General features: G+C 41.6%; 1 protein-coding gene across 1 annotated transcript in view; it reads right to left on the reverse strand.

The window, feature by feature from the left end:
* Positions 1 to 26,078, reverse strand: part of KDM7A (lysine demethylase 7A) — a gene marked incomplete at its 5' end in the record, with an annotated part of 63,478 nt that extends 37,400 nt beyond the window's left edge. The window contains one exon of the mRNA XM_084278448.1: positions 25,960 to 26,078. Coding sequence (XP_084134574.1) covers positions 25,960 to 26,078 — 119 coding nt within the window. The remainder of the gene's footprint in view (positions 1 to 25,959) is intronic.
* Positions 26,079 to 27,734: the final 1,656 nt, after the last annotated feature.

Genomic DNA, 27,734 nt, shown 5'->3' on the forward strand with positions numbered 1-27,734 from the left:
AAAGCTTTGATCCTAATTAGAGGAAACAGTTTATGAAAATCATTCAGGTAATTTTCCTTACAAAACTTGAGTAAAAAAAGAAAATAAAAATCTGAAGTCTATGTGCTGTCAATTTATAGAGAACATAACATATTTGTTTCTTGGTTTTGCTTTTTTTCTGCAGAAGATACTTAACTGACTCCCACCCTAAAGGCAAATCAATGAAGACCACTTTCACATTCTTCCTGTAATCTTTAAACTACTAGTACTAGCTAAGTAAGTTACACAACTGACCACACAGATCACTCTGTAGAAGTGTTTTAGTTTTAAAATAGCAACAAGTAATTTGAAGAGCACTTGAGAGATGTAATGTTTTCCTGGTGAACATTTTTTTTCCCAGATAAAACAAAGTGGGATTAAAGTTGAAGATCTCTGTAACAGTCATGACAAAGGATCGACACTGCTGTGTATCTAAATACCACAATTCTAAAGTCAAAATGAAGTATATTTTCTTAGAAGTTGAAACAAGAGGTGAATTGGAGAAGATGAGCCTTTGCACAAAGTTCTCAAGGGAAAAAAAAAGTAATGCCTGCATGCTGGCAGAATCTGAATCCTGGCAGAGTTCTCTCAAAAGTTCATTGACATAAAATTGCTGATTTGATAATACAGAAACAAGACTACAACACTGAACATTTTACAACAAAATTGGATATTTACAGTCCATGCATTCTAGTAAAAGGAGAACTGCAACAATACTCCATTCAGGTAACCCGTTTCATATCAGAAGTGTAATGACAGCTTAAACGCTGCAGCTTTGAAATGATCCAGCTACACGAAGTCTTTTCCCTGGCAGCCTAGTGCCAGAACTGCTGCCACGCTCCAGTAAGTGTCAGTACGTGCTGCCAAAACAGTACACTGAACAGTCTAGCTATTCAAAGCACATCAATGAGCAAATCAAACCTGAAACTGAAGAGCATCTCCCAAGCTCAATGAGAAGTACACCATTATGAACTTGCTGTAAACAGATGCCACTCGTCGTTGTGCCTCTCCAGTCACTACACACCGCATGAAAATTAGGAATTACACAGCTTTTTTATATACAAATTAAAAGTCTAAATGCAAAACTCAGTTACCATAGTTCATCACAATTCTTGCAAAATTTGATACCTGTTTAAGACCACAACTACAGGAATTGTTATTACATGAAAAATTGGCTGACATATAAACAAAAAAGGAAGGCAGAAGCAGCCTTTAAAAATGCATGTCCATTTCCTTCCACTCATGTTCTCTCTTTTTATCGAATAGATGAGTGGCTCATAATCCTGTGTCTTATAAGAAAACTGTTTTTAAAACATACACTCTGAAAGCCCCAAAACAGAAAGCTAGTTTTAGACATCCTTAGCTAAATTTCTGGGTTTTGAACAGCTAAACATATTTATGTTAGGCTGTATCTCCATCAAATTTACTCAATTTTTCAATGAAACACAGTGCTCCATGGGAAAAATTCACTTACTCCCTTTCCTTTTCTTGGTGTTTACCTGATATATTCATAACCACCCCAATCCAATTAGCCTGCTAACAGTAAGAACTCTGCATCAAAGTACAGTAAAATGTAACAACTGTTTGTCATATTCTGCTTATGAATGTCAATTTTATCATCTGTTACAGAATGCTACAGATAGCCTTAAAATGAAGGAGAAATTCTGTTACGTACTAAACACATTCTCTGGCCTTTCATGAAGGCACGTGGGGTGTCATGTACAGAGACAGGAGGCGATACTAGAATGGCGTTAGAGTAGCTGCAATACCCATTCAATAAAGAAATGAAACATGGTCAGCCTACTACTTCTGTTCTAAACTCAGAATAACTGTAAAGGCAAAACACTAACTGGGAGATACTGGAAGTGAAACTAGTAGCAGATACCTGACTGATGCAAAGGGCAAATTAAGTGCCAGCACCTGCAAGAGTAAGTGTTGCCAAGGATGCCACAGAGCACACCAATAAAATACAGCACCATTTCAAGTCACTTTCCTGAGTCCCTTTCTCCAAGGTACCTAGATGAATCTGACATTAATCATTCTGGCTACTAGCAAGCAATCAATTACTGCAGTAAGTGCAACTTCAGACCTCAAGCATCAAAGCAAGGTCACCAAGAGGTAGCAGAGAGCCTGGAAACCATTAACATACTCAAACACACTAACACTCCAGTCCACTGATGTTTCTCCTGAATGAAATATCATTATTACCCTTCACCTCACTATCCATCTGGGTTGAAATGTCATTAGTATATATTACCTAGTTTCTGAATTGATCATCTCCTGCAGGGAGGTTGTAAACTAAGCCTCCATAACAGTGAGAAGTTTACAAATAAAAAAGTAAAATACAATAATAATTTTTAACAAAACAAACTGTAGGAGGCTATGCAAAAATACACATCTAATTCTGTTCATGAGGGTGGAAAACCTCAGCAGGACCGATTTATTTGAAATGGTTCTAGCAGCAGTAGCAAGGTAAAGAAGAAAAATCTTTAAAAATAGACTCCACTGTATCATTCCCTGAGTGGTCAGATTTGCGTAACTTCCCCAAGACACTTAGTATTGACACAAGGTCAGCAAGAGACAGTAGAAGAATCAGGGAAGTTCTCAGTGTTTTCACACAGAACACACCTATCCCGGGCAAGTGAAAAAATCCTGTGCTACTCAAAGTTTGAGGAATCAATTCTCCAGACTTAAGTCTCACTATAAAGTGAATGTTTTTTATTAAGTCAACTTTCCAGTTGATTATTGTATTGGTAGCTATGTAAAAGGAGCAAGTGTAAATCAAAACTTCTGCTTTTCTGTAAAAAGAAAACAAGGCTTCTTTCACAGAGGGGGGAAATAAGAATCCTGCAGAGGCTGTTCTCTATTGCAGCATTATTAATCTAGAATTTAAGAGATGAGTACAGATAATTCGGTATGACAGATTCAGCAACTATTTCACAATTATGCCAAAATGTTTTGTACAAGGAGTTTGCAGAAGTCCAGAAGGTTTACAGGAAGCATTATCCCTGACAACTGCACAGCTGTAGGCAGTAAGCCACCGAAGGCAAATGGCACCTCTTCTCTCCTACAGCAGTACGACACCGTGAACAAGTACTGGATCCATGTCAGTCACCACACAGGTTGCTGCACCTTCCAAATCTCATACCTCCTTGTGCTCTCAATCCAGTCTGCTGCTTCTTTTCCCTACATCTGATGTTACTAAGCACGACCACAACATTTTAGAGATTGCTTAACTGCCTCTGTTGGACTGAGAGAACCCTGACTTAAGACACAAACCAAAGCACTCTTGTTTCAAAGCCTTATTATCAGTGTCCTTAATGCAATACAACTACTTGAAAAGCTACTTTATCTTATTAAAACAAGCAGCATATATATAAAATTCCAAGTACAGAAGGGAATGACTAAACTCATAGCACAAGTCAAGATACGAGTAAAGCTTGGATGCCCATTTTCCTAATTTTATTGGCACAGCTGAAACCACTAACAGGCCAGATTATCATCTGTCAGCAAGATATTCCTACTAGGAAATTTCTGAGTTTTCCTGTATACAAGGCATCCTGAAAATATACATGTTGAAAACTGAAAGATGTAAGCAATTCTTGATGATCTTATGAAAGACCTGCAGAAAACAGATGTATCATCCTCAAAATGGAAAAAAAATTAGTTCATTTCTGAAGAAGCTGGGTCATACACAGGACACCATCCTTTCGGATTCTGTCTTCTGTTCCTTTCCCATCATCAATTCTGTGAACTCCTTTTTCACCTCTTTCAGTAGCATGTCGAAAACAATCTAACAGGCTCTTCTCTCTACATGCAATTGCTCTAATGACATTTCCTAGAGTGGCTTCCACTCCTCTCAACACCAGCAGGACACTACCTACCTATAAGCTTCACCTATCAGATGAGAAGACGTGACAGGCCATCTATCACAGGAACTTCTTCAACAGATACTGTGAGATAGATACTGTTTTACAATTAGATATTGATCCAGAGTTCAAAACCAAGCCAGAGGGTTTGGGTTTTTTTTAAAACTCTTTCTTCTAGAGACCCAAAAAGTTCAGGCCCAAAGACCTCTTTGGTTTTCCACAGTCTGACCTGAATAGTGTGACTTCTTTGCTGTCACTGTGCAGCAAAAATGCAGGTTTTGGACTCCTACTAGCATGTTTATTTAGGCACAATACTTTGCATCATTTCCAAGCCATAAAATCACTGAGAATTATATTTTTCAAGACCCCCCCCTACATTCTCCCTGATTAAACACTTTGGATAATGTTCATTTCCTTCCTCTACTATCCTATTTCTGAACAAAAATTTGGCACATCCTATTCTTCAAGTCCACCCTTGCATCAGCACCTACAACCTTTCCTTGCTATGCCTCAGAGAGCACTGCAGGCTTTACCCGTAAAAGGAGAAAAAAAGCAAATGTCTTGACATCCAATAGGAAGAAGAATCAACAGAAATCCTGGAACAGTGGAAAAACACTAGGAGTATTAGAGCATGTTCCCCATTACTAGGAGTGCAGGGCTACAGACGATTACCAGCATATAGGCAAGCGTCCTATTATCTTACAGAGCAGATCACCAAATTCCTTTTCCAATTTCCAGTTACCCACAGAACAGCTGTGGATATGTAACTATATATACATGCATATATATATATATATAGTTAGGCCCTTCTGTGTCTTCACAGGGATGAAGAATGATATACATCAATTCCAAAAGTAGCAACAATTCATTAGGAACAGGACAGCCTTAACTGTCCAAAAACTGAAGTCACTACTATAGGGTGCAGTTCCACAAAATAGAAACCAAGTGTAGTTGTTGCTGAAGAAAGGTCCCACTCTATTTCCCCCAACTGTCTGAGCACTGACTTCCATTGGTTCTCTCACCAGATCTAAACCATCAGGTAACCACATGACAAGTTAGTTTAACAAGCTGATTCAAAGGGGGGGGGGGGAAGTTAACCACCACTTGACTTTTTCAGATAAACTTTAGAAACCCTCACAATAACCTTCCTATAAATTAAAAAATAAATAAATACAATGGTACATGTTACTGTTATAAGCAGTTATTTACCAAATATACAACTTAGTCATTTTCAAGACACACTATTTGGAAATACTCTGTTATTTCAGCTCTACATGATTTTTTGTCTTTCTAAAAATGATTGCTACACAACAGGAAAGAGAGATCTGTTTAGCAACCTCACACCAACAAAATGCACATATATGGAGACCGACACTTGCCTTTTTAGATTTCCCCTCCTTCAAAAGGCATGCAGTTACACAGAAGCAACAGCACTGATCAAAACCCACAAAGCAGCATGGGAAAGTGCAAGGGAAGTGCAAGCTATCTCTTAGTCTTACCACAATAAACCTGGTAACAATTCTGGGATCACAATACTAGTAATTTTAGGCTTACAAGGATTTACTTTGGTGACTAAATAATTTTGAAGAAGTTACAAACTTCTATACACTAGATACAGAATCACACTGCCTTAAAATGAATTACGGGAAACAATACCCAACATAAAAATATTGGGGATTTTTTTTTTATATTCACTTTCCAAAACAAAATACTTGTTACAAAGGAAAAACTGATATAAACACAACTCAAATAGCATGCATAAAAATACTTTTAGTAACAACCCTAAAAAATAAAAGTAAATATAAAAGTAAAAATACTTATAGTACTAACCCTAAAAAAAACCAAAACAAAAACACACACAAAAAAAACCCCAAAACCAACAACAACAAAAACTCAACACAAAAAAAAAAAAAAAAAACCCCAGGATAATGGCTACCTGTAGCAAATACTCCCCTTTCTCAGAGCTACCAACTTTCTCCAGGAAAAAAAAAAATGTTTTAGAACTGTATAGAAAATACGGGCCTAACAGCATCTATAGTTTTACTACATATTCACTCACACACATTCCACCAACCAAGTTCTTAACGACAGAAAAATGACACGTAAGACCCCTTCTCAAAATTCCTCAAAATATACTAATTTCGTCCATATTGCATGATCCTACAACACACATAATAATCCCAAGAAAAACAATGCTGCATGCCATAATACACATAAAACTGTGATCTGTGATTACTGAGAGGCATCTGTTCCGACACTTCCAAAGTCCTAAGAGATCTTAGTCTACTTTAGATTTAACCATCACATTGGACATTAAAAATGGAAACATTCGTTACATAGGTTTAGAATTTGCTAATGTAATTGTACTCTATTGCTCCTCCATTACATAGTAATTCTCTGAAACGAGGTACAGCGATTCCACGCAAGCAGGCAGCTAGGTACACAATCTATTTTGATTTGCAACAGCCCATCCAGAGGCTCTGCCTTCCTGGATGTCCAGAAATAAAATTTTAAGTTTGATAGCTGTACTAGAGTTATCCTTGCAGAATACACTTTTAACAGCAATACTCACATGCATTCTTACACTGAAAAAGAAAATCAGTATAATTTCCCTCTCAAGTAAGAGTGCTTTTCACTCCCCCAAAGCAGAGAGGCTAAAATAAATAAAACTGGTACGTGACATCTTGTCAAAGCAGGCTCAGTTCCACAGAATTGGTTCTGAAAAGTAGAAACCTAATAATAAATTATGATCAATGGAACAAAACTATCAAGTTACATAATTATATAGGTTCAGTTACAGACACACAAAACCTTCTGCTTGCATTTAGGAATGTAGCCATGTATTCAACATTATCACCATGGTACCTGAATCTGAGGGAAACAACACTGACATGCATTATTTGTACATTGATTCTTCCACTGGCAATTGCAGTACCACCTGAAAACAAGTTGCTATATTTATGAAACTGAACACATGCTTTTTTCCAAGTTCTAAATGTTAAGTATGTATTTAATGAAAATTGCCAGAATCAAGAGAGGCAAGGCTAATATTTTTACAAAATACTCTGACAATTAAGTATTTGGTATTATCAGCATAATCTTATTTATAATCAGCTATGTTTATGAAAGGATTGTACGGAGAGCTGCTTTTCTATGCAATGGTTTCATTTAACTGTAGGGAATTTAAGCAAAAAAGTAAAATGACTGTTCAAACTGCAATCAAAAGTACATACTGAGGAAATCCAAAGAGTTTTACATGCAAAATTACACACCGAAGTCTAACAACCTTTTCACTACAAGGTAAGACTGCTAAGAAGAGACACACAGTCCAGTCAGTTCATAACAGCATCAACCAGCATGAATTACGTGTAGCAGTTTTATGAGAGAAGCACATTTCCTAATGACAATTTCCTGAAAAGGCCAAGTTAACATTACCAAAGTACTCCTGACATATTCCTTCTGTTTAACATCATCCATTAAGCACATACCCAATTTCTCCCTCCTTCCTATGCCAACTGAGATTTCCACTTACTCTTCCCAAAACAATTGACTACATCAAGGTGTTTTTAAAAGTATTTACAATTCATTTTTGTCCCTGTCCTTTAGATATCATTGTTTCAGAGAAATTATGGTCTGAGGGAGCCTAGATCTTTTAGTGTGTATTTCAGCAACATAAACTGCCTCAAGAAGATCAGAAAATAACATTAAAGTATAGGAGACCTCAAAACTAAACAGCATGTCAGGGACAGAAGAAAGAGGCATTTTAAAAGCAGCAGTGGTAGTTGAAGGCCTTATTTCAGAGTGAAACCAAGTAGATTAAACCAGGATAACAAAAGCAGGTGAATGCAGACACAGGAAAGAAAGAAAAAATCATGCATCCATCTGACCTGAAGAAATAACGTTAGCACTTCAGAACCAGTAATCAGTGCAACTCTTCACATCTGAATCAAAGCACTCAGGCTCAGGAACTCAAAAAGGTTCCCTGCAGCAGTTCGGACTCCCTATCTTTCCCCATTTTCCCAATGTGGCCAGACTGACACACACCAAAGAAAAGGAGAAACAATAGCCCAGTCTTACTATAGGCACTGTGTCTTAGCAGAGTTGCAAATACTAGAAGCCTGATCTTCCCGCAACTGATGCGGAAGAAAGGATTAACATTGGATTTCAAGTAATTCTAGAATACCGGAGTCACAATTTATCTGACCACAGCTAACACAAATTTTAGTTCTGGTTATAATGTGATGTCTGTAGCAGCTTTAGTTTCCTGTTACATAGCATGGGCCTTACATATGGAGTAGAATACACATATTTATTTGGTTCAATAAGAAAGGGCATTGGAAGGGGCAGAAAGATGACAAATTTAATTGTCCACATATACACAGATGACAAAGGTCTTCAAGGTCTTTAAGAAAGTTTTTCCATTACATATTTTTACCTTCTCAAGATTCCAAGACAACAAAAGTTCAGCTCTTTATCCCTAAGATATTCCAGAACCTAGTAGAAATCCCTGACAGGTAACTGCATCTTATTTACATAACTTGCCTTACTTCACTTCTCAGACAAGGTTATTCTGTAATAATGAGGAAAAAAAAAAGGAAAAAAAGGGGAAAGAAAAAAGTACTTTTAAAACCTCTGTTGACGACAGAGGTTTTAAAGGCAGAACCAACACTCTGTCTTGATTTTATGAAAAGAAAAAGAAAATATGCCAAACCACAAAATCTTCAACCCATTTAAAACAGCTGTCATAGTTCTCTTGAAACAAACATCTGGGTGCCTGTGTGTGGTTGTATTCTACTCAAGAACAAACTACTACCCAAAATTGCTATCTTTATTTCCCTAACGGAAAGACGAAGAAAAAGGTTAAGCTCTACCTCTGCAGAGACAACAAGAGGGTGGAAAAGAACAGTCGGTAGACTTGCTAACTGAACCTTCGCTCATCCAGGAATAAAGCAAGCGTAACAACTGTAGTAGAGCAAGTAAAGGCCACCCCTTTTCCTGAATGAAGATAGAAAAAAAAAAAAAGAAATTTAAATAAGCTTTTCTTTTTGTTATATATTGCCTGCACATTTGCTTTCCTCAACTTTTAACGTTCTTAATTTTTTGTGTTAGTGTTCCTCAGCACCAACCTGGATACAGACTCCTGTTAATTATCACTCTGTCTCTCACCATCTTCATGAAACTCTGGCATATGATGTGGTTTTAAGAATTACTGGCATCTCAAGTCCTTTGACCACAATCAACACAAATTTCAGTTCTGTGTCCAGTAGTGTTTCCAATCAGGTAAGAAGGGCCTTTTGTACGCAGAACAGACATACTAGTTACTTGCTTCTATGAGAGAGGGCATTGGAAGGGGAGCAGAGAAATAAAATGAATGACCAACAGCCTGTGAAGAGAAACTGAGGTTAAATCCAAAATGACAGAACAACCTTAGGAAGCAATGACATGATACAGGTTGCATTGATCTAACAGCTTGCAGTCACTGCAAGGGGCGGGTTACTCATCCCCTTCCGAGCAAGCACTCCCATTCCCCTTCCTTGCAATGGCCCTGGTTACAAGGCAACCTGTTTTCACTGGCTTATCTGACAGAACCTAACCTAACCAGTTCTCTGCCTGTTTATCAGGTTAGGTCCCAGCACATACACTAGCAGAGCCAACCCAGGAGAGGGAGTATTACTGTGCAACCTGGAAAGAGGAATATGGAGAGAAGGACTGCCCCTCTTGGCACTGGAAGGCACTAAGACCTAGCCAGTGTTGTGAACTTCACTCTCATTATCCTCTACTCTGATCTAACAGATAAATTGCCAATAGCTTACTAATTAGACTGCAAGGAACGTCCCTCCCTGCATCTGAAAAACTTCCTATAAATTAATTACATACCTTGCACAACATCAAAAAAGACATTACCAACTCCAAGCGATGCCTATATTAGTACTAGGTGCTGTAAGTGAAGCAAGGTTATTTCGATAGCGCAGCATTTAAGATGGCCATCCCTGTCTGACTGCCTTTAAGTATACCAGGTTTTCTTTCATGTTGTTTACTTTTAGCAGTTCCTTGAGACCAGTTATCTGTCACTCCAGTACAAGAGTAGCTGAGGCAAGTACCAGGCAGAGGTATGATTTACCTACAAAAGACTCTTCCATAATTCACTTAAGAACACTGGTAATTATAACAGACCAGAAAAGCAAACAAGTAACCAAAACAGTTTGAAAGTCAAATTTCTAAACCACATCAAACATGGCTTCCACAAAGCAGGAAAAAATCAGGACAACAAATTTTCAGCTAGGTTCCCACCTCCTAGTTTGAGACAAACGTGATGACGGTTCTACTTCCTCTTAACAAAAGAAGTATCACTTTATACGAGCTTATGGAGAAACACAACAACAATATTTGGGGTTTAATTTTTAGAGATTCAGTAGGAAAAAATTCACTAACAGTTCTGCCATAATCACTAACAGCAGTTCTTGAATTCCAGAATTACCTACACCCAAATCTCACACAAAAAAAAAAAATTACAGAAATATAGGTTATCTCAAGTTGGAAAGGACCCATAAGGATCATAAAGTCCAGCTCCCTGCTCATTGCAGGACTACCTAAAACTAAACCATATGACTAAGAGCATCGTCCACACGCCTTGAACTGACAAACCTGGTGCTGTGACCACCTCCCTGGGGAGCCTGTTCCAGTGACTGATAACACTCCCAGCAAAGAGCCTTTTCCTAATGTTCAATCTGAACTTTCCCTGACTCAGCTTCATTCCATTTCCTCATGTTCTGCCACTGGTCACCAGAGAGAAGAGATCAGCACCTCACCCTGCCTTGCCCACCCTGAGGAAGTTGTAGGCTGCAGTGAGGTCACCTCTCAGCTTTCTCCAAGCTGAACAAATTATATTATTTAATATAATATTCTTACATAACAAACAAATGTCTTCAATATTAGGCCAAGCACCTCTTCTACGTGACCTGCACTGTATATTTAAAGTAGGTTTTAATTAATGCGGGAATTTGTTGGTTTGTCTTCCAGTTCCATTTCCTTCTCAGCAGCTGGAAATACTGACTGCTCTTCACAGGCATGGACTGCAACCTCCTACAAGGGAAAACTACTAGCTGGTTATTCCAGTTGCCTAATAAAGAGGAGCTGTTTAGAAAGATCAGGTTGCCTCATAAAGACGAGCTGTTTTAAAAAGATCATGAAGCATGACAAGTACTATCAGTACTGTGCTATGTTATGCAATGCACAGCCTGTAAAGCTTTCCACATCCTGAGTAATGCTATCAGTAGACACCGCCAGATCTGTCCTGTTCTCAAGCACACTGACAAAAAAGGGTTCGGGGGTGAACCGTAACAAACCCACAATAGCTTCCTACCTGAGGGAAACAATTCGGAACCTAATGATTGTTTTTAAACTGTGCCCCTGAACTGGAACCAAGCATGATTTGAAAATCGGGCTTTCTGCTAACAACATGAGGCAATACCCTTTTCTGTCTCTGACAGTATTAGCGCAACCTCAAGACTCCATTGCTGCAAATCCCTTATTTCTGGGTTACTATATAACTGATCTGCTGTTTTTACAGACTGCAGCAACAGCAAACTAGGCCTCCGTCTGCTTTACGCACCTTTGAACTGGCTCCTTACACTGCATCACCTAACCGGCTTTAAAATTTCTAAACCAGATTGGTTTTAAAGACCTCCTAGAGCCTCCTGCTAAGTAGCCTTAACACTCAAGAGTAGCATTCAGACTCTCTGCAGCTGTACCCAAAATGAATCTTTTATTGCCTTCAAAATTCAACTCATTAAACAGTTCTCCTTCTATGGTGGGGGGGGGGGGGAAGGGAGAAGAAAAAAAAAAAAAAACAAAAAAGATAACATGCAAAGATATTTTTAAACTCTGTAATTATCCTTCCAGTCTACAATGTTTTCCAGGCACTGATAAGAACTTTTTTGTAAGCGTTTTAGTAAGCAGAATGATTTCTGCATCTTCTAACCACAACATAAAATAATATGTGATGGCTCCTACAGCTTTGAAATACCTTACTTTTATGAGGCAAATAGACTTGTAGTCAATAGCAAGTAGAGACAGACGCTTCATTTTTGAAGAAACCTGAGAGCAAACGGGCTCATCATCTCTAGTTCACCATCCTCCTTTCAAGCGCAGATGGAGTAGCTGATTACATTAACTCCTATTTAAGCTATGATACAAGCAAACTGTTTCAGATACCCAGATAATGAGTTTAAATATCAGATGTTACATTGGCTGACTGGCAGAGCAGTGAGTAGAATAAGCTCCTTCAACCTTTGTTGCATCCTCAGCTGCTTATAGAGGTCCAGGAGGCCATAGTGGCCAAAACTGTATCCATGTAGTCCATAACATACCAAGAAGTTACCTTTACATGTGCTTCCATCTATGGACATCGAACTGTTTGATCCTCCTCAGAAGGAATTAATGAAGCACGCTAATTTTCAGACCATGCAGAAACCGCAAATAGCACAGAACAAAGCTAAATAGAGTTTGGGGCTGAGTTACAGCAGCACTGAAATTTAATTTTATCTGCATCAATTATTTTTATTCTGGATATAATCTGGCATACTGATTTTAATCTAAAACTCTAAAAAATTCACATCAGGGTTACTGAAACCAGTTTTGCTCTATCATAAGCTACCTAGAATCATTTATATTTGCAAATGCACAAATTCACATCTAATCTAGATTTTACACACACTTTTAGAGATTATATTTATTTCACAGCCTGTGCTACTCAGCTCCACAGCTTTTAGATTTGGGGGGGCGGGGGGAGATTTTAGCTATCTATCACTCTAGTGTATGTATATATAGCTCTTACAGTGCCTCTTTCTCCACAGTGGGGAAAAAAACCCAATAACACTCAAACAAGAAAGCTCAAAGAAATACACAAGGAAACTATGAAACAGGAAGCAGAGGACCTATTGCAAAAGGTACAGTGAGTTACCATTCCTGTAAAAATTACATTAGACATTATGGTTCACTTCTTGTGAAAAACACAAAATTAATTCCTTGGGAGATAATTTCTGAATCAAATTTTGCTTAATTGTTTCCATGAGAGAAGACAGGATGTCTGCCAAAGTGCAACACATCCAAGTGTTTTATTTTGGGTGTCAATGCTACAAGAAGTGATGATATGAAAATGTTTTGATATAAGCTAAGTAAATTATGTCTTTTTATTCAAGAGTGAAAGTACACATTATTACAGGTCTTCGGTGTTGTCTGCAAGGCTCATCTGCACCATTACACGCTGGAGGCCAATTGGCTGGAATGCAGCTCTGCAAGAAAAGGAGCTTGTAGCGCTGGCAGACAAGCATCTGATCATGACCCAGCTATGCAATCTCTAGCAAAGGCAACCAACAGCTGCCCAGGCTTTGTCAGGGAAAGCACTGCCAAAAGGTTGAAGGAGATCTTTCCCCTCTGCTCAGCACTGGTGAGGCCACACCTGGAGTACTGGGCCCAATTCTGGAATCCCCAGTAGAAGAGACACGGACTAAGGCAAGTCCAGCTAAGTGCTTCTAAGATGCAAAGGGACTAAAGCATCCCTCAGATGAGGGAAGGCTGAGAGCACTGTGACCCTTCAAGCCTGGAGAAGACAAAGTTTAGGGGAAATGTCATCAATGTGTGTGAATATCAGGGTGCGTAATTTCCCCTGATGAGAGAGGAAAGGTGACAGACTTTTCTCAGTAGCACCCAGTGACGGGACAAAAGGCAATCAATGGACACAAATTAAAGCACATGAAATTCTGCCCAAACACAAGGGGAAAAAAAATTATGGGCAGGCTGTGGGTTTTGTTTGACCAGACTAGCACCAAAAATTGGAAGAGATTGTCTCCACTTGTGGAGATATTCAGAATGCAACAGGATACAATTCTGAGCAACCTGGTCCAGCTGACCCAGCTTGACTAGATGATCTTAAGCAAGCCCTTCCAACCTCAGTAGTTCTGTGATTCTGTCAAGTTATATTAAATAAACATTTTCTAGATTAACACGGATCTATCACCACACTTATAAATCTGGTCTAAACCAAAAGTAAGACTATCTGAGCTCTCGTGTTCCACATCATTTGATACTAAGTGGATTAGTTAAAATAACAAGTACAACAGGATGAAGCCTTGGCATAAACAGTTGTAAGGAACAAGTACTTTCAAATCCAGAGAGGGAGCAATTGCACAATTGCAAAAAAAAAAAAGGACACATCAGTATTAGGGCAAAATACAAATAAGGATTGTGGCCCCTAAAGTAATCTAAACTCAGATGGACAGCAAAACACAGAGGTACCACCTGGCACCTCACCACCTACCCTGATAATTCCAAAAGCACCACAGTCCCTGGCATCTACACCACAAGGCAAGCACAGCTGCCATACTTTCAACATACCAGAAACTAAAAAATAGTTATGAAGGAAAAAGTTATTTTATTTTTCCAAGTGAGATGGCAGCAGTGCTTATTCAGGTTTATGGAAGTTCAAACCCACAGATCTCAAGGGAATGTTCACCTCCAGTTTGCTCTTTAAGTAAAGACACTCTTTATCTCCCCCACTTACAGCCTCTTACTCTGTTGGAAAGATTCCAAGAATTATGGGCCCATATATGACCCAAACGTAATCTTCTGGTTAGGGCACTTGGACATTGACAAGATTATCTTTAGTTCTGGGTCCCTGCTTCTGACATTAGTGAATGAATACATACAATGAGTGCTGCAGTACAGCACATTTGCAGGTCTTAAGACATACTTTTTTCTTAAGTGTTTTGATTTAATGGCACTTCCTACAGGAATGTAACAGTCTATTCCCTGACTGAACTTGATTTTTTGTTACTTTTGAAAAGGCAGAACTGTCCATTTCTCTAAATATTTCAGGACTATAAATTTGCCTAAAATCTGACTCACACACCTGCCAGACTTTTTGGAGTAGGATTAACACTTCACAGCTGTTTTTTCTCTGGTTTGAAAGTGATAGTGATTTTTTTTTGCTTTTCTTTACAACCTCTACTAACATACTTCATATGTGAATAATCCTTTAGCACAAGTATTTCCTAGATAAAGATTTAAAGGTCAATGATCTCTAGAGCACCTTTAATGAGTTCAGTAATTCACTTGATGTGAAGTATTAAACCATTTCCTTACAATTCAATTACAGAAGAAAAGTTTATTTATCAGTTTGTTTGATTTCATAGCACTGGTCTCTTCCCAAAAGTGGTTTCCTTTAAGGAAGAGAGCCAAGATCTCTCTACAATCTGTCTTTTCACTGCATATTTGTAGTGGTGTGCCTTTTTTCTTTCCCTGACATACATGAATGTCAATGCATCTCTCCACCTTAATTGGCTGAATCTTTCTTGCATAGGGTAGCACTGCATCCAATTCTCTTTTTTTATTTTTCTTTGATGCTACACAATCTTAAACAGTGATATTATGTGCCTAGGAGGACAAGGGGAGGAGAGAAAAATTTAATGAAATAGCAGTACAACATGGGAAAATAAAACTTTAGCCTTTAAGCATCATTGGATGATCAGTGATTTTGAGCGAGCATCCTGTTTGGGCTGAACTCACATGAAACAGGCCCTGGTTCACTCTTCATTCACTCAATTAAGAATGAACTGCAAGGCATTCCTTAGTGCTCTGGGTGCACGTGTGCTGAGAATGGAAGCAAATGCATCCCTGCAGTATGCTATGTCATTTCCCAACACAAACTACATGGAAAAGTCCCAGAAAGTGGCTTATGGACCATGTAGCAGCCTGAAGCAGGAAAGCCTTCATCTGCAGATACTCACACAATCCCAGGACAACACTAGTAAAATACAACATGTTTTTTATAATACATTTGTAAGTGTTTTGAATCGTTTGTTTTTCTGTTGTATCTTCTGAACAGCTAGCATCAGCATCATATATGCCCTCAGACGTGTTTAGAAGAAAAACTGTAAATCTCTAAGTGATTGTTGTTGGAAACTTACTGACTACATGCTAAAAGGCTGGGGGTAAAGCAGATCCTTCCTTTTCAAAACTCTGTAGCAGACACAATCTAACTGAACAGGATTTCTGGTTTTCAGGTTATCTAAAAAAATCAGAACTGAGATTAGGAGATCTTTCAGTTCTCACGGGGTATCTACAAAGGCAGCAAGCCACATGGCAAAGACCATCTTCTAGGTGAAAAGGTAGAAGGAGAGAAGACAGGAAATCAAAGACAATGTAAAAGGAAACAGGTATCAGAGCAAAGAATACGTGGAGAATACTAACTTGTACTGCAAGAGCTTGAACATTAATTTGTGAGGGGGAAAAAGTGCCTCTGTGCCAAAATATCTATTGCAATGACCAATCATTTTGAAGTCAAGCATGGAAAATCCACATTCTAAGGCAGCCAGTAGGCTTGCTGATGCTGAAACTGATGCACAGACAAGTTTCTGATTTGGTGGAAACTACAATATGCAGAAAATAAGTGATTATCAATAATAATTTTAATTTTAAATGTAGCTTTCTGTATCTTTCTCTGAATGGAATATAACGTCAATCAGCTGCATCAATTGCAATTTAATTCTTGCATTTTCTTAAGATAAATACATAGTTTGATGCAAGACATTTTCCCAAAAAGCAGGTAACAGCACCTCACATTAACAGGAGAAGCGCTGATCAACAGTGATATACGTTCCTTTCACCAGCATACAAGATTTCGAACTCTCTTAGAGTAATGTCTATTCAGTATCCAGTTCTAGAACTAAGTAGGAGTAAAAAGCTTTATTCTTTTATGAAGTGGAGGGCTTGTGGCTTTTTTCATTAGCCAACAAACTTGTTTCCACACTCAAACAAGGGCCAGGAAATAGAATGTACAGTACGTTCTCATTTGGCAATACTAGCTGAGATACCAATTCTAAAAAACAAAACAAAATTGCAATTTGCCCTTACTAGTAAAACATAAAAACCAGGAGGTAACATTTGCACAAGTACATATGAGTTACATCTACGCTTCACAAAATTCTATCCACTCAAATGATACTCCCAAATCTAATTCATACCTAAATCCTTACTGGAGTTTCACGATGCTTGCAAGTACAAGACATCTGACCGTGCTGAAGTATAAGCTACAGCCAAGGAATTTGCTGTCACTCAGTTAAATAAGACCCTTTTCATCAAGGATGCTAGTCCAATCACTCCGTAGTACAGCTGCTCCCTTCATTCTCAGCAAGAGTAAGAAAGGTACACTTAACTACTTCCTTCTCCCAGACAGAGCAGCACATTTTGCTGTCACACTCCAAGTGATGCCCCCAGAGGTCTCAGCAATTCACACAGGAGCATACAGCATCAGAGGCAGCAGGTTGCTGCTCACCTTTGCATCACACTGATGGCTCCTTCAGGCAGACAAACACCGTACTCAGAACTCAGCATGAGATTTCACAGACTACATTGGTACACCATTTTTGTTAACATGCTTTTGGTCGTATTTTACATAAGCAACAAAGTAGAAATACCTAGGACAGTGTGTTTGGGCTCGAGGCTATGGCATGCCAACACACCATCATGGGAAAACACTATCCCAACAGAGAGGCTGGCAACATTTGCCTGGGCACAATGTCACATTATTACAGCCATCTTGCTTTTGGTTCTGTTCCTAAACCACTCCAACGCACAGATCTGCCCATCAGCACCCCTGAAAGCCGTACCTTAAGTTGCAGTGACTTACTTCCACTTGTTCTTGAAATTTAATTTTAAGTCCTTTAGTGAAAAGATACAAGTATTTTTGTTACTGAAACAAAAACAAAAAAATTGTGCCTTGGGCAGGGCAATCAGAAGTTTTACAAGTACTGCTGGATAATAAGACATTGCAATTTTGATTGCTCTTCATTCACCTGATTTAGCCTTTGTTTACTGGCCCTCCAACATCAATATCCCAAAAGGAAAACATCAGTCTGTTCACAAAATACTGCCTGGTAACTGGTAAGCATGACAGATCAGATCAATCCTATATCCTTGTTATCAAAGACTTCATTTCTCAGAAAGTCACCTTTCCTTGCACTTAGTTTCATGAATAGTGCTTTAAGAGCCTTTAAGTGAATAAAGCATTAATGTAAATGGAACAAACACAGTTAAATTTATGAAATGAATTTCCCAGGCTATCTGCAATGTCAGCTGACAATTTCAAAATGAAAATAAATAGACTTCATACCACAATATATTAAAAATTTAGAACCGCCATCCTCACTCCAGTTGGCTTGCAAGACAGAATGATGAGGGAGGGGGTTTTAAAAAGCTGCCCTGCTTTTGTGGCAAACATCAGCATTTACGCCTGCCTGAGCAGCAATGAACTCACAGTATTTCCAAAAAGAAAGACCAGTTTTAAAGCCTACTTTAGTTAATGCTGAAGTAATGGAGAAAACAGTATTAAATATTAATTCCATTCAGAAGCAGAATTGACCTGAGGAGATGTAACTAGCCACATAAATCCACATTACCACCATATAGCAGACATCCCAAGACTATTCATACTCCATAGATTGTTAGTTCTGTGTATTCACGAGCTAATGTTACAACACATTAGAAAGGACTGACAAATGAAAAATAGCTTGGCTATATTAAAAGCTGTGTATTTCACTAAAATCTCTCTTACATCGCTAATAAGGCAATAGCCACACTGTTAATTGAATTTTCATACTTCAGCAATGAGAAAAACGTAACACTTGTGCATGCTTAAGATGCAGAAACGTGCTCACTGTACCTGTGAAAGTCTTTACTGAGATTGCTCAGACTTGTTTTGAGACAATGGTATTTTATTTTAAATTATGTAGGGAAAGCACAAATATTTACAAGAAGAGTATGAGTTCAACTTCAACTTGTACACGTAAACAGCACAGAGACACTGTATTGCCCCATCTTTCAAATGATGATATATAGAAAGTGCACCAAAAACTGCACTGCACATAAGAAATCTGTTAATGAATATGAAATCTGCCCACAAAAAAAAAAAAAAAAAAAAAAAAGCTAGTAACCACAAATGAAGAATGAAAACAAAGTTAATGTGATTTTGCCTACTGGCAGTTAACAGAGCAATACTCCACTGTATGGTTTAATCCATTTTATTGCCATTGTGCTGCTGTAAGAGAACTCAGCATTATAAACAGATCAAGGTTAGGTTTAAAAGAAAAGAACGTACTTCATACTTTGCACTGTAGCTCCTAGCTCATATATACAGATATTAAGCATACCAAGGAGCAGTCCCCTACCCAGCCTTCTTCTAGATATGGAACTCATAAAAGAGCCTTCTGAAAACATTTTAATATTTCATTCAAAAAAGCATGTATTATATATAACAAAAGGAAAGGAAGATACTAAAGTGCTATGTAAGCATCAACGAATGACATTTTTCATATAAAACAATCATAAAATAATAGCTAATAAAAAAAATCATTATTGGCCAATGAAATTATACATAAAGGCTTCATGTGTATCATTAAGAATGGCAAATAAAAATCAATTATAGCAAAAATATTGATACAGGTCAACCATAATATTACCAAAAAATAAAGGTACTGTTTAAATCACTAATTCTCAACCTTTTCATCTTTTAAGTAACATTGAATAGGTAATAATTAATTTGCACTTTAGAAATTATAAGTATTAGCACATAATAATTGTTTAGAGACTAGAATCTTGTTGCTATTATAATTTAAAAAGCTGAATTATGTACCCTTAAGTTATCTTCCAGCTCTTTATTGGACAATACTTTTTTTCCCCCCTTGTTCTAGTTGTTACATTGGAATGCATATTCTAAAACATCTACAATGTTTTGTTCCAGAACATCAAATAAAAAAATTCTACCAAAATACAGATCTAAAGGAAAGAAGTATTAACTTTCAAAGTATATAAACTTCAAATAAAGCCAGTTTTTCAAGAAAATTGTAAAGAAATTTTTTTTAAAGTACATGTTATTACATAGTTTCAAAAACTGAAGACATTTGAATACTTACTACTCTACATTATTACGGTAGAATACATCTACTTTAATATATATTAATAAGTCTTCCCACTTCACAGATGGGAACCAAGAAGGGAAAAATTGGCTTGCTCAAATGAAGAATATAAAAAGATTGGAAACAGACATCCAATTACACCAGCACTAGTCTGGAATCCTTCTTATTATCATCAGTTTCTTCTCAGTTTAACCAAAACTGTTTCAGCTTTTGTATTGTTAGAAGAGCTGAAGTCGCTTAATTCTTTGGCAGAGGATGGACTTAAGATGAGTCTTCATCTTGCCTCTGAGGAAACAAGGCTAAACCAAAGAAAAGCAAGGTTAACAAACACATTATCTTTCCCTCGAGGTCTAAAATGTTCCCTAGCATGCACCCAGTTGCCACAGGAAGACTTTTAAGGCTCACACATTATAAATGCCAGTCAGTCAGCTCAAGAGCCTCCCGTGCCAGACCAAAGCTCCAGTGACCAGACAATGATTTGTTGATTCAGTTCAGGCCCCCGAATATTTATAATTACAAAGCCGCAATATTCTGTTAACAGAAGATCTGCACTCTGGTGTAGCATTTGTAACAGTCTCTCTTTTGCAGTCCTCACACTTCTTGACACGAGCATCACTGTATCTTACCCTCTAAGTCCCATTAGGACAGATGCAGGAGCTCTGCCTGCCTCTGCAAACAGATGATGGTCCGGGGCAGCAGTGCTGCTGCAGCTGCACTGGAAATGCCTTGCTTGCTAAGGACACCACTTAGCAGATGGGTCTGGGCCGAGCCCATCAGATCCAAAGCAGACTCACATATGGTAACAGGCACAAAGACTGTTCCACAAAACTGGGTGAGCCATTGATCCCAAAGTGGGCAAAGAGGAAGAAAAAACAGGCAACTCCTCTGTCTTTTCCCACCCGCTACCATCCCCTCCAGCAACACAGTACTCACAGTTTGGCAACTCTGGGACTCATCCTCGCCCTTGAAGAGCCTGTTCAGGTCAGTCACCCAACAAAAAGCTAACCCAGCAAAAGAATGGGTTTTGTCAGTTTTCTGAGCGGAGCTGACTTACCAAACAATCAGACAAGCACTGAACCAGCAAAAGAGAAATTATAGTAGCATGCAGCCAGGACTGAGGCTGCCTCTTTCAGCAGCAGAGAGCTGGCAAAGCCCATCGTGCAGAACTTCATGTATAAAGCTCCAAAACAAAGACCCAATTCAGGAAAAGTAGTCACTATAGCATGTACATTTCCTTCTTTTCTTAAGGAGAAAGCCTGCCTTCAGAGTACAACCCAGTGTGTTAAGAAGGACCTCAACACATGTTATTACCGCAAGGAGCTGTTACTCCATGCAACAGCTGCAAGGGGGAACCCTGATTTTGAAACTGGGATCATATTAAGGAGTAGTTGAGAATTTTTATCTTTCTTCAGAGACCAAATGAAGACATGCTCAAATGTATACAAATATCAGAAAAACTATGTTCTACATGAACTTAACTCAGACCTGATTATGGTGCCAATTTTTTTTTCCATTTGAGAAAAAAAAAAAAGCCTTAGGGCATCTGCAATTTAAATGATCATCCTCAAAAAGTACATGAATCACCTTTTGTTTCTAAATTATGCTATTAATGGGTTTTTTAATAATGACAAAGCTGTAAAAAGCATCAAACACTCAATGGCAAAGTTGTATATATCATCACTGAACTGCTCCAGGAAAGGAAAAAACAAAGTTAATTCTTTAGAGAAGGCTAAGCAGAATACAGAATTAATCCTGAGGGCAAGAGCTATCAATTTTAAAACAATTTTATATACATTCACTCTTTGCAACAGAAGTACATACATATATACATTACATATAGATTAGTGCTTTATTTCCTCTAACATGCTCAAATAAAATACTGGTTTCTGTAAACATGAAAGAAAGAAGTGGTTATGGCTTTTAAACTTAAGTTTCATTTACACAAAGCACCATAGATGCAAGCTGAGCACAGCTGGATGGGCTGTTTTCCTTATTCTTGAGGGGGAGACACAAAAGTTGACACCACTACAAAATTTTAAGAAAGATTACTAGTTTTGAACAAAAAAGGATGCTTTCCCTTCCTAATCCCCACTGCTCTGTCTTTGAAGATTTAAAGATTTCCTCTTTAAAAAAAACAACAAAGAAAGAAAGAAAAACATTAAAGAGGTACAGGCATTTTAAAAGGCATCCACTGTTACTGTAATTGACGTTCCCACATTTGATAATTTCTTACCCTATCTGTCATTGAGACAAGCTACAAGTTGACTTTATGTTTGCTGACAAACAAAACATCCCTTTGAAAAGTGTCAAACAGAAATCTTCATATGGTCAACTGCCTTTTTAATTCTCAGCTTGACTGACCTGCTCCATGCTCCTTTACAACCAGCACAGCTTTGCAAACCAAACAGCCTTCAAAAGCTAACTCCACAACCATTTCCTCCTGAAGCGTTACAAACATGACATTGTGCAGACAAAACCTGCCTTACATCCTTAAATTTAAGTTTCTTCCAACCTGTCTGAAGTCTACTCTACAAGAGTTAGTGACACCTACACAATGCACATCCTCGAGTTACAGGTATCATGGACAGAAGAAAGGACAAACATTTCAAAGCTGACAACAGGATTTCTGCAAACTGCACAAGCAAATTCCAGGAACAGAGCTGACTGTGGATCAGCTGAGGGAAAGATATTCTGTGCATAAGGTTACATATTTCACAATAAAAACATAAGCAAGAAAAGATGACAGTACGCTGCTAACCCAGTAACTGGGGTACTGCGTCAAAAAAGGGAGAAAGACAGAACAAGAAGTATGCTGTGATGCACATCACTTGAAGATGAAGCCAAGAACTTAAATAGGTGTCGAGGTACTGAACAGATGAAGAAAAAGTTGAACGCTCAGAGCAGCATGAAGGAGTTTTTATGCCATATTCTAGCTGGAGTATATTCTAGACAAGTCAGAAAGGGAGAAACAGCTTAATGTGTTGATTTCATTTAAAGAGGATAAAAAAGGAAAATACAGAAATTATCTAAAATATAAATGGATTTGCCCATCTGAATGATTTGACAGTTTGTCACTTCTCAGAGCCTGTAGTCTCTCCACTCCTGAGAGCCATTCAAGAAAGTGATGAAGCCTAGAAAACCACAGACACACACGTTACGCTCTTTTGTTCAGCAAGAGGTAATTACACAAGATTGTGGCCGGATATTCGGCCCGCTTGTAGAGTAGCTAAACCCCAGAATGTAGGTTTGAAACCTTATATGGTGCAGCAAAATATTTGCTTTCACAAATATGTGCCAGAGGCAATAAAATGCATATTTGGTAATATCAATATACTGATAGTAAGCCAAACTACAGTCATTGGAAGACAGACAGTGCAAGAACACCCAGATAAAATATCACATAGTATCACATCAAGTTTAGAGGTACCAGCGTTCTGTCACAACAGAGACTGCACTGATTCCAGGGTATACTAAAGCATTCTCTTAGCTATACTTAGGAAGGCAGCAGAGAGTCCATAATCCAATAAAACACACTACAAATCAAGCTAGTGTGCCACAGCCTTAAGTAGGCATGGGGTCTGTATGTTTCTTAACATGAGGTTACACCCATGCCATTGGGTGTAACTGCTATGGGGCAGGCAGGAGGAGATAAAAAATAAAATAATTAAAAAAAAAATACCAAGAAAGCATGAAACCAAGAAGTTCACCAAAAACTTCAAGATTTGAGAGCACATATTTTCTTTCACAAGCTATGTAACTGTCTTCAGTACTCTCAGACCAAGGTGAGGGGCATTCCCAGAGCAGACCACAGCTGGGAGAGGACAACAGTCCCACAGTCCTGACCCCTTAGCTGCAGGACTGGGTGAGCATGCAACTAAATCCCAGGGCAACATGGTTGTTGCCAGCTCCTGCTGGCTTGCTTACTTTCCACACTTAAGAGGGCTTCAGACTATCAAAGCAGTTCATTGCTAGCAGTTTTTCTACCAACTGCATGAGAGTACTCAAGTACAGGAACTGCTGTGGATCTTAACGCAAAACCTGACTTAAGAAAGCTATAGAGCGACCTGTCCCACCTCTGTATCAGAGAGTCAACACTCTCCTCCTCAGAACACTTTCAGAAACTGGTTCACTTGTACCCTTGCAGTATTAGTGCACAAGACTGGCATTTAAGTTAAGCCTGCACGTAAGCTGAGCAATTGCCAAGACTGACTGAGAGAGTAACACAAACACAGAAAAATACTTGTGAGAGAGAACTTGTAACTGCATAAAGACCTCCAGAGGATGTCCACACCTTTACTACAAGCAGCAACCAAGTTCTGATGAACTTTTATTAAACCACTTTAACCTAAAAAGGCTTTTGCGTGCCTAGCTTCAAGCAACAGTACCAGCAAGAGTAGTAGCAGCCTAGTTTATTAACGAGGGGTTGTTTTTAAAGGCATGACAATTCTGCTTTGCCAGTTTTTACAGTTTACAAAGCCCTTTTCATACTTCCCATTATACTGTGGTTTGAGTCGAGGGAAACCCATATACAAAGAACAAATCAACTCGACGTACGTCCAAGTCAACTTCTGAAACACTGAAAGCCTTCCTTTCATCCTAAAACGCGGCAGGGAAAACACCCATGTGTAATAATTGCTGTTAAGTAACACCTAGATACGCAACCTACTTTTTAGCCAACGCTTTTCTTTTGCCATTGAGTGGAAGAAAGGAAAAATAAAGGGGGGGGGAGGGAGGGAGGGGGAAGCCAACCAATAAAAAAAAAACCCAAACACCCCAGAGCAAAACAAGCCCACGGAGCCATCGTTCCTCTGCCGCAAGCAGCGCGGGGGGCACGGGGATGAAAGGCAAGCGCGGCCGGACCGCGGGCGCGCTGCCGCACGACACCTCTCCCCGACGGGCAGCCCGCCCGCCCTCCCCGTCGCACCGCTTTGTTCAGCGGCCGCCTGCGCCGGCGAGGTGTAAAGCCCGGTGCGGTCACGGCTTTCCAGGCAAGTTGGGGAACCGCCGGACCCGGGGCGCCGGCGGAGGCCGGCTGGGCGCCGGGCCACTCGGCTCCTCTCGGCTTCGCCGCCCCGCGCCGGCAGAGGGCGAGGCGGCTGTCTCGCCGGCCACGCCGGGAGCCTGTTTTTGTTACACCGGGGGTATTTAAATGTCCTGCTGTCAATCACAAGCCACTTCCTACACCGCCGCCAGCTCGCCGGCCCGCACGCCGGCGCCGGGGCTCCCCACATAATGGGGGCGGCAACTCGGAGCCCCGCAGCCCCGTGCCGGCCGGGCCCGCTCGAGCCGCGGGCTCCCAACTTGCTCCTTTGTTTAACTGCCCGTGAATCCCCACCGCCACCTCCACCTCCTCCTCCCCGAAAGCCGTGAGGCTGCCTCCGGGCCTCTTATTATTCACACGCTCGGATCGCGAAACACACGCGAGTCGGGGCGGCCGCTCGGGACCGGGCTGGAAACGTCAAAGCGGCGAGAAGAGCGGGACGACCCTCCTCCGCCCCCCGCAGCCCTCCGCCCACCCCCAAACAAAACGCACGGCGAGCCGGGAGCCCGGGCCCGGCCGGAGGGAGAGCCCCGGCACCCGGCGCGGTGCCCCCTCCGCACTCCTTCGCTTAGAAGCCGTCCCGTCCCGGGAGAGATCCCCCGGCGGAGCGGGGCGACGGAGGGGACGCGACGCCTCCCCAAAGCCGGCTCAACTTCAGGGTGGCACCGTCCCCGCCAGGGAAGCCGCCGGGCGAGGAGCCCCGCATCTGTTGCTCTTTCATAACCAGCCTCCCCCCGCCCGGCCGCCTCGCCCGGCCCGACCGTCTCCTCTCAAGCCAAGACCCATGTGCCCAAGGACCGCAGCCCTCGCCGGCACCGGCCGCTGCCACCGCCGCGGCGGGGGGGGGGGGGGGGGGAGCCGGAAAGGACAGGAGCCCGTCGTTGTCCTCCGTGCAGCCACCGCGCAGCCATTGTCCCCCCGGTCGTCACCGAGCGGGGGCTGAGGGGGTGGTGGCGGCGGCGACTGCCACCGCCTGTGCCCGGTGGCCGGTCGACCCGTCGGTCCCGTCCCCCCCCCTCGCCGCCCCGCCGCCCGGCCCCGCGCGGCTCCCGGCAACTACCTGCCGTGAAACCAGTCCTTGCAGATGTCGCACTCGATCATGAAGCGGCTCACGTCGTAGGGCTCCCGGCACACGCAGTACACGGGGGTCGCGGCGGCCGCCGCCGCCGCTCCGGCCATCTTTAAAGAACTCACTGACTGAGGCGTCCGCTCCCCCTCCCTCCCTCCCTCTCTCTCCCTCCGCCGCGGCCGGCGGCACCAATAACAACAGCGCGCGTGCCAGCCCCACACGCCGCGCGCGCCCCGCCGCCGACAGGCAGGCACGGGCAGGCGGCGCGGGAGCGAGCGAACAACAGCGCGCGGGGGCGCGCGCACGTGCGTCACCCGGCCCCCGCGGAGGCGGAGGGAGGGGGGGGGGGGGAACCGCCTCCCCCCTTTACCCCCCCCTTCCCGCAGCCCTCCCCGAACGACGGCCGGCCCCGCCGCGCCTGCGCCCCGCAGAACGCCCGCGCCCCACCCCCCTCCCTCCCGGCCCGACCGTCTCCTCAGAGAGGCTGGAACTGAGCATGCGTGGGGGAGGATTGGGGGGGGGAGAGAGGGCTCCCATTGGGTGCGGGGAGGGGCGCGCACGTGCCGCCGCCCGCCCCTCCTCCAGGGAGGCGGGGCGCGGGGAGGCACGCGCTGGCTCTGCCCTCCCCTCCTCCCCGCGTGACACTGCCCGGGGGAGGGGGGAAGGAGCAGGGTGCCGCGAGGACACGGGCTGAGAGAGGGCGGGCCGCGGCGCGCGCCGACTCCCCCTTATGTAACCGCGGCGGCGGCGGAAGCGGCCGAGCAGCGCCGAAGGCGCCCGAGGGCCGGACTTTGTCGCCGGGCCGCGAGCGCCGGTGCGGGCCCGGGTGCGGCAGTGGGGGCGCGGGGCGGCGGCGGGACGGGGACCGCGGGGCCGCATCTCGTTTGAGGGCACAACTGTCCTAACCGAGCCGGGATGAGCGCGCCTGCCCGTGCCGTGGGGCTGGCGTTGGCAATCAGGCTGTTTCTCCGCAAGCTCCCCGTGTATGGTTGCTGTGCCGTCCCGTCCCCTGCCACCACCCTTTCTTTCAGGAGACAAAGTAACGCTGATGTGTTTATCATGTGTCAGCAGGGACAAAATGTTAGTTTAAAATTGAGATGGTGTTTGTTTTCCCCTGCTGACAGGCAGCCTCGGGGACCTGTGGACATATGTGGTGTAAGGGAATGGGCAGTGGTGTCCGGGTTCAGATTAGATGTCAGGAAAAATCCTCCACTGAAAGAGCTGCCGGCGCCTGGAACGGGCTGCCCAGGGAGGCGGTTGAGTCACCATCCCTGGATGTGTTTAAAAAAGGGTAGATGAGGTACTTAGGGATATGGTTTAGCATAGGATGGGAATGGTTGGACTTGATGATCTTAAAGGTCTTTTCCAACCTTGTGATTCTGTGATTCCGTCCTCCACTCTGAACGTACCAAGAGAAACTATAAATGCACTGAAGTCCATGTTACAGGGAATATAATCATAACAGAGCAACTGTGCATACAGCACTATTGTCTTACATCCCTTAACCACCAGTAACCACAAAAAACCCCCACGTTGTACGTTTGTTTGGCAGGGGAAAGCTCAGAAGTAAATGTTTCCTTTCCAGGCTGTTACTGTGCAGCTAGCTAATGTTAACATTTATATAACATGGCAACATGAGATGATGATTTGGCAGCAACTTGGACAGCAAAGAAATGTAAAACAAATAAACCCGGCACATGGGCTATGTGACTGAATGGGGAATGAAGTAGAGACATATAGGAAATGTAAAGGATGTCTTCAAGAAA

This window comes from Gallinula chloropus, assembly GCF_964237585.1.
Source record: "Gallinula chloropus genome assembly, chromosome: 1".
NCBI lineage: Eukaryota > Metazoa > Chordata > Aves > Gruiformes > Rallidae > Gallinula > Gallinula chloropus.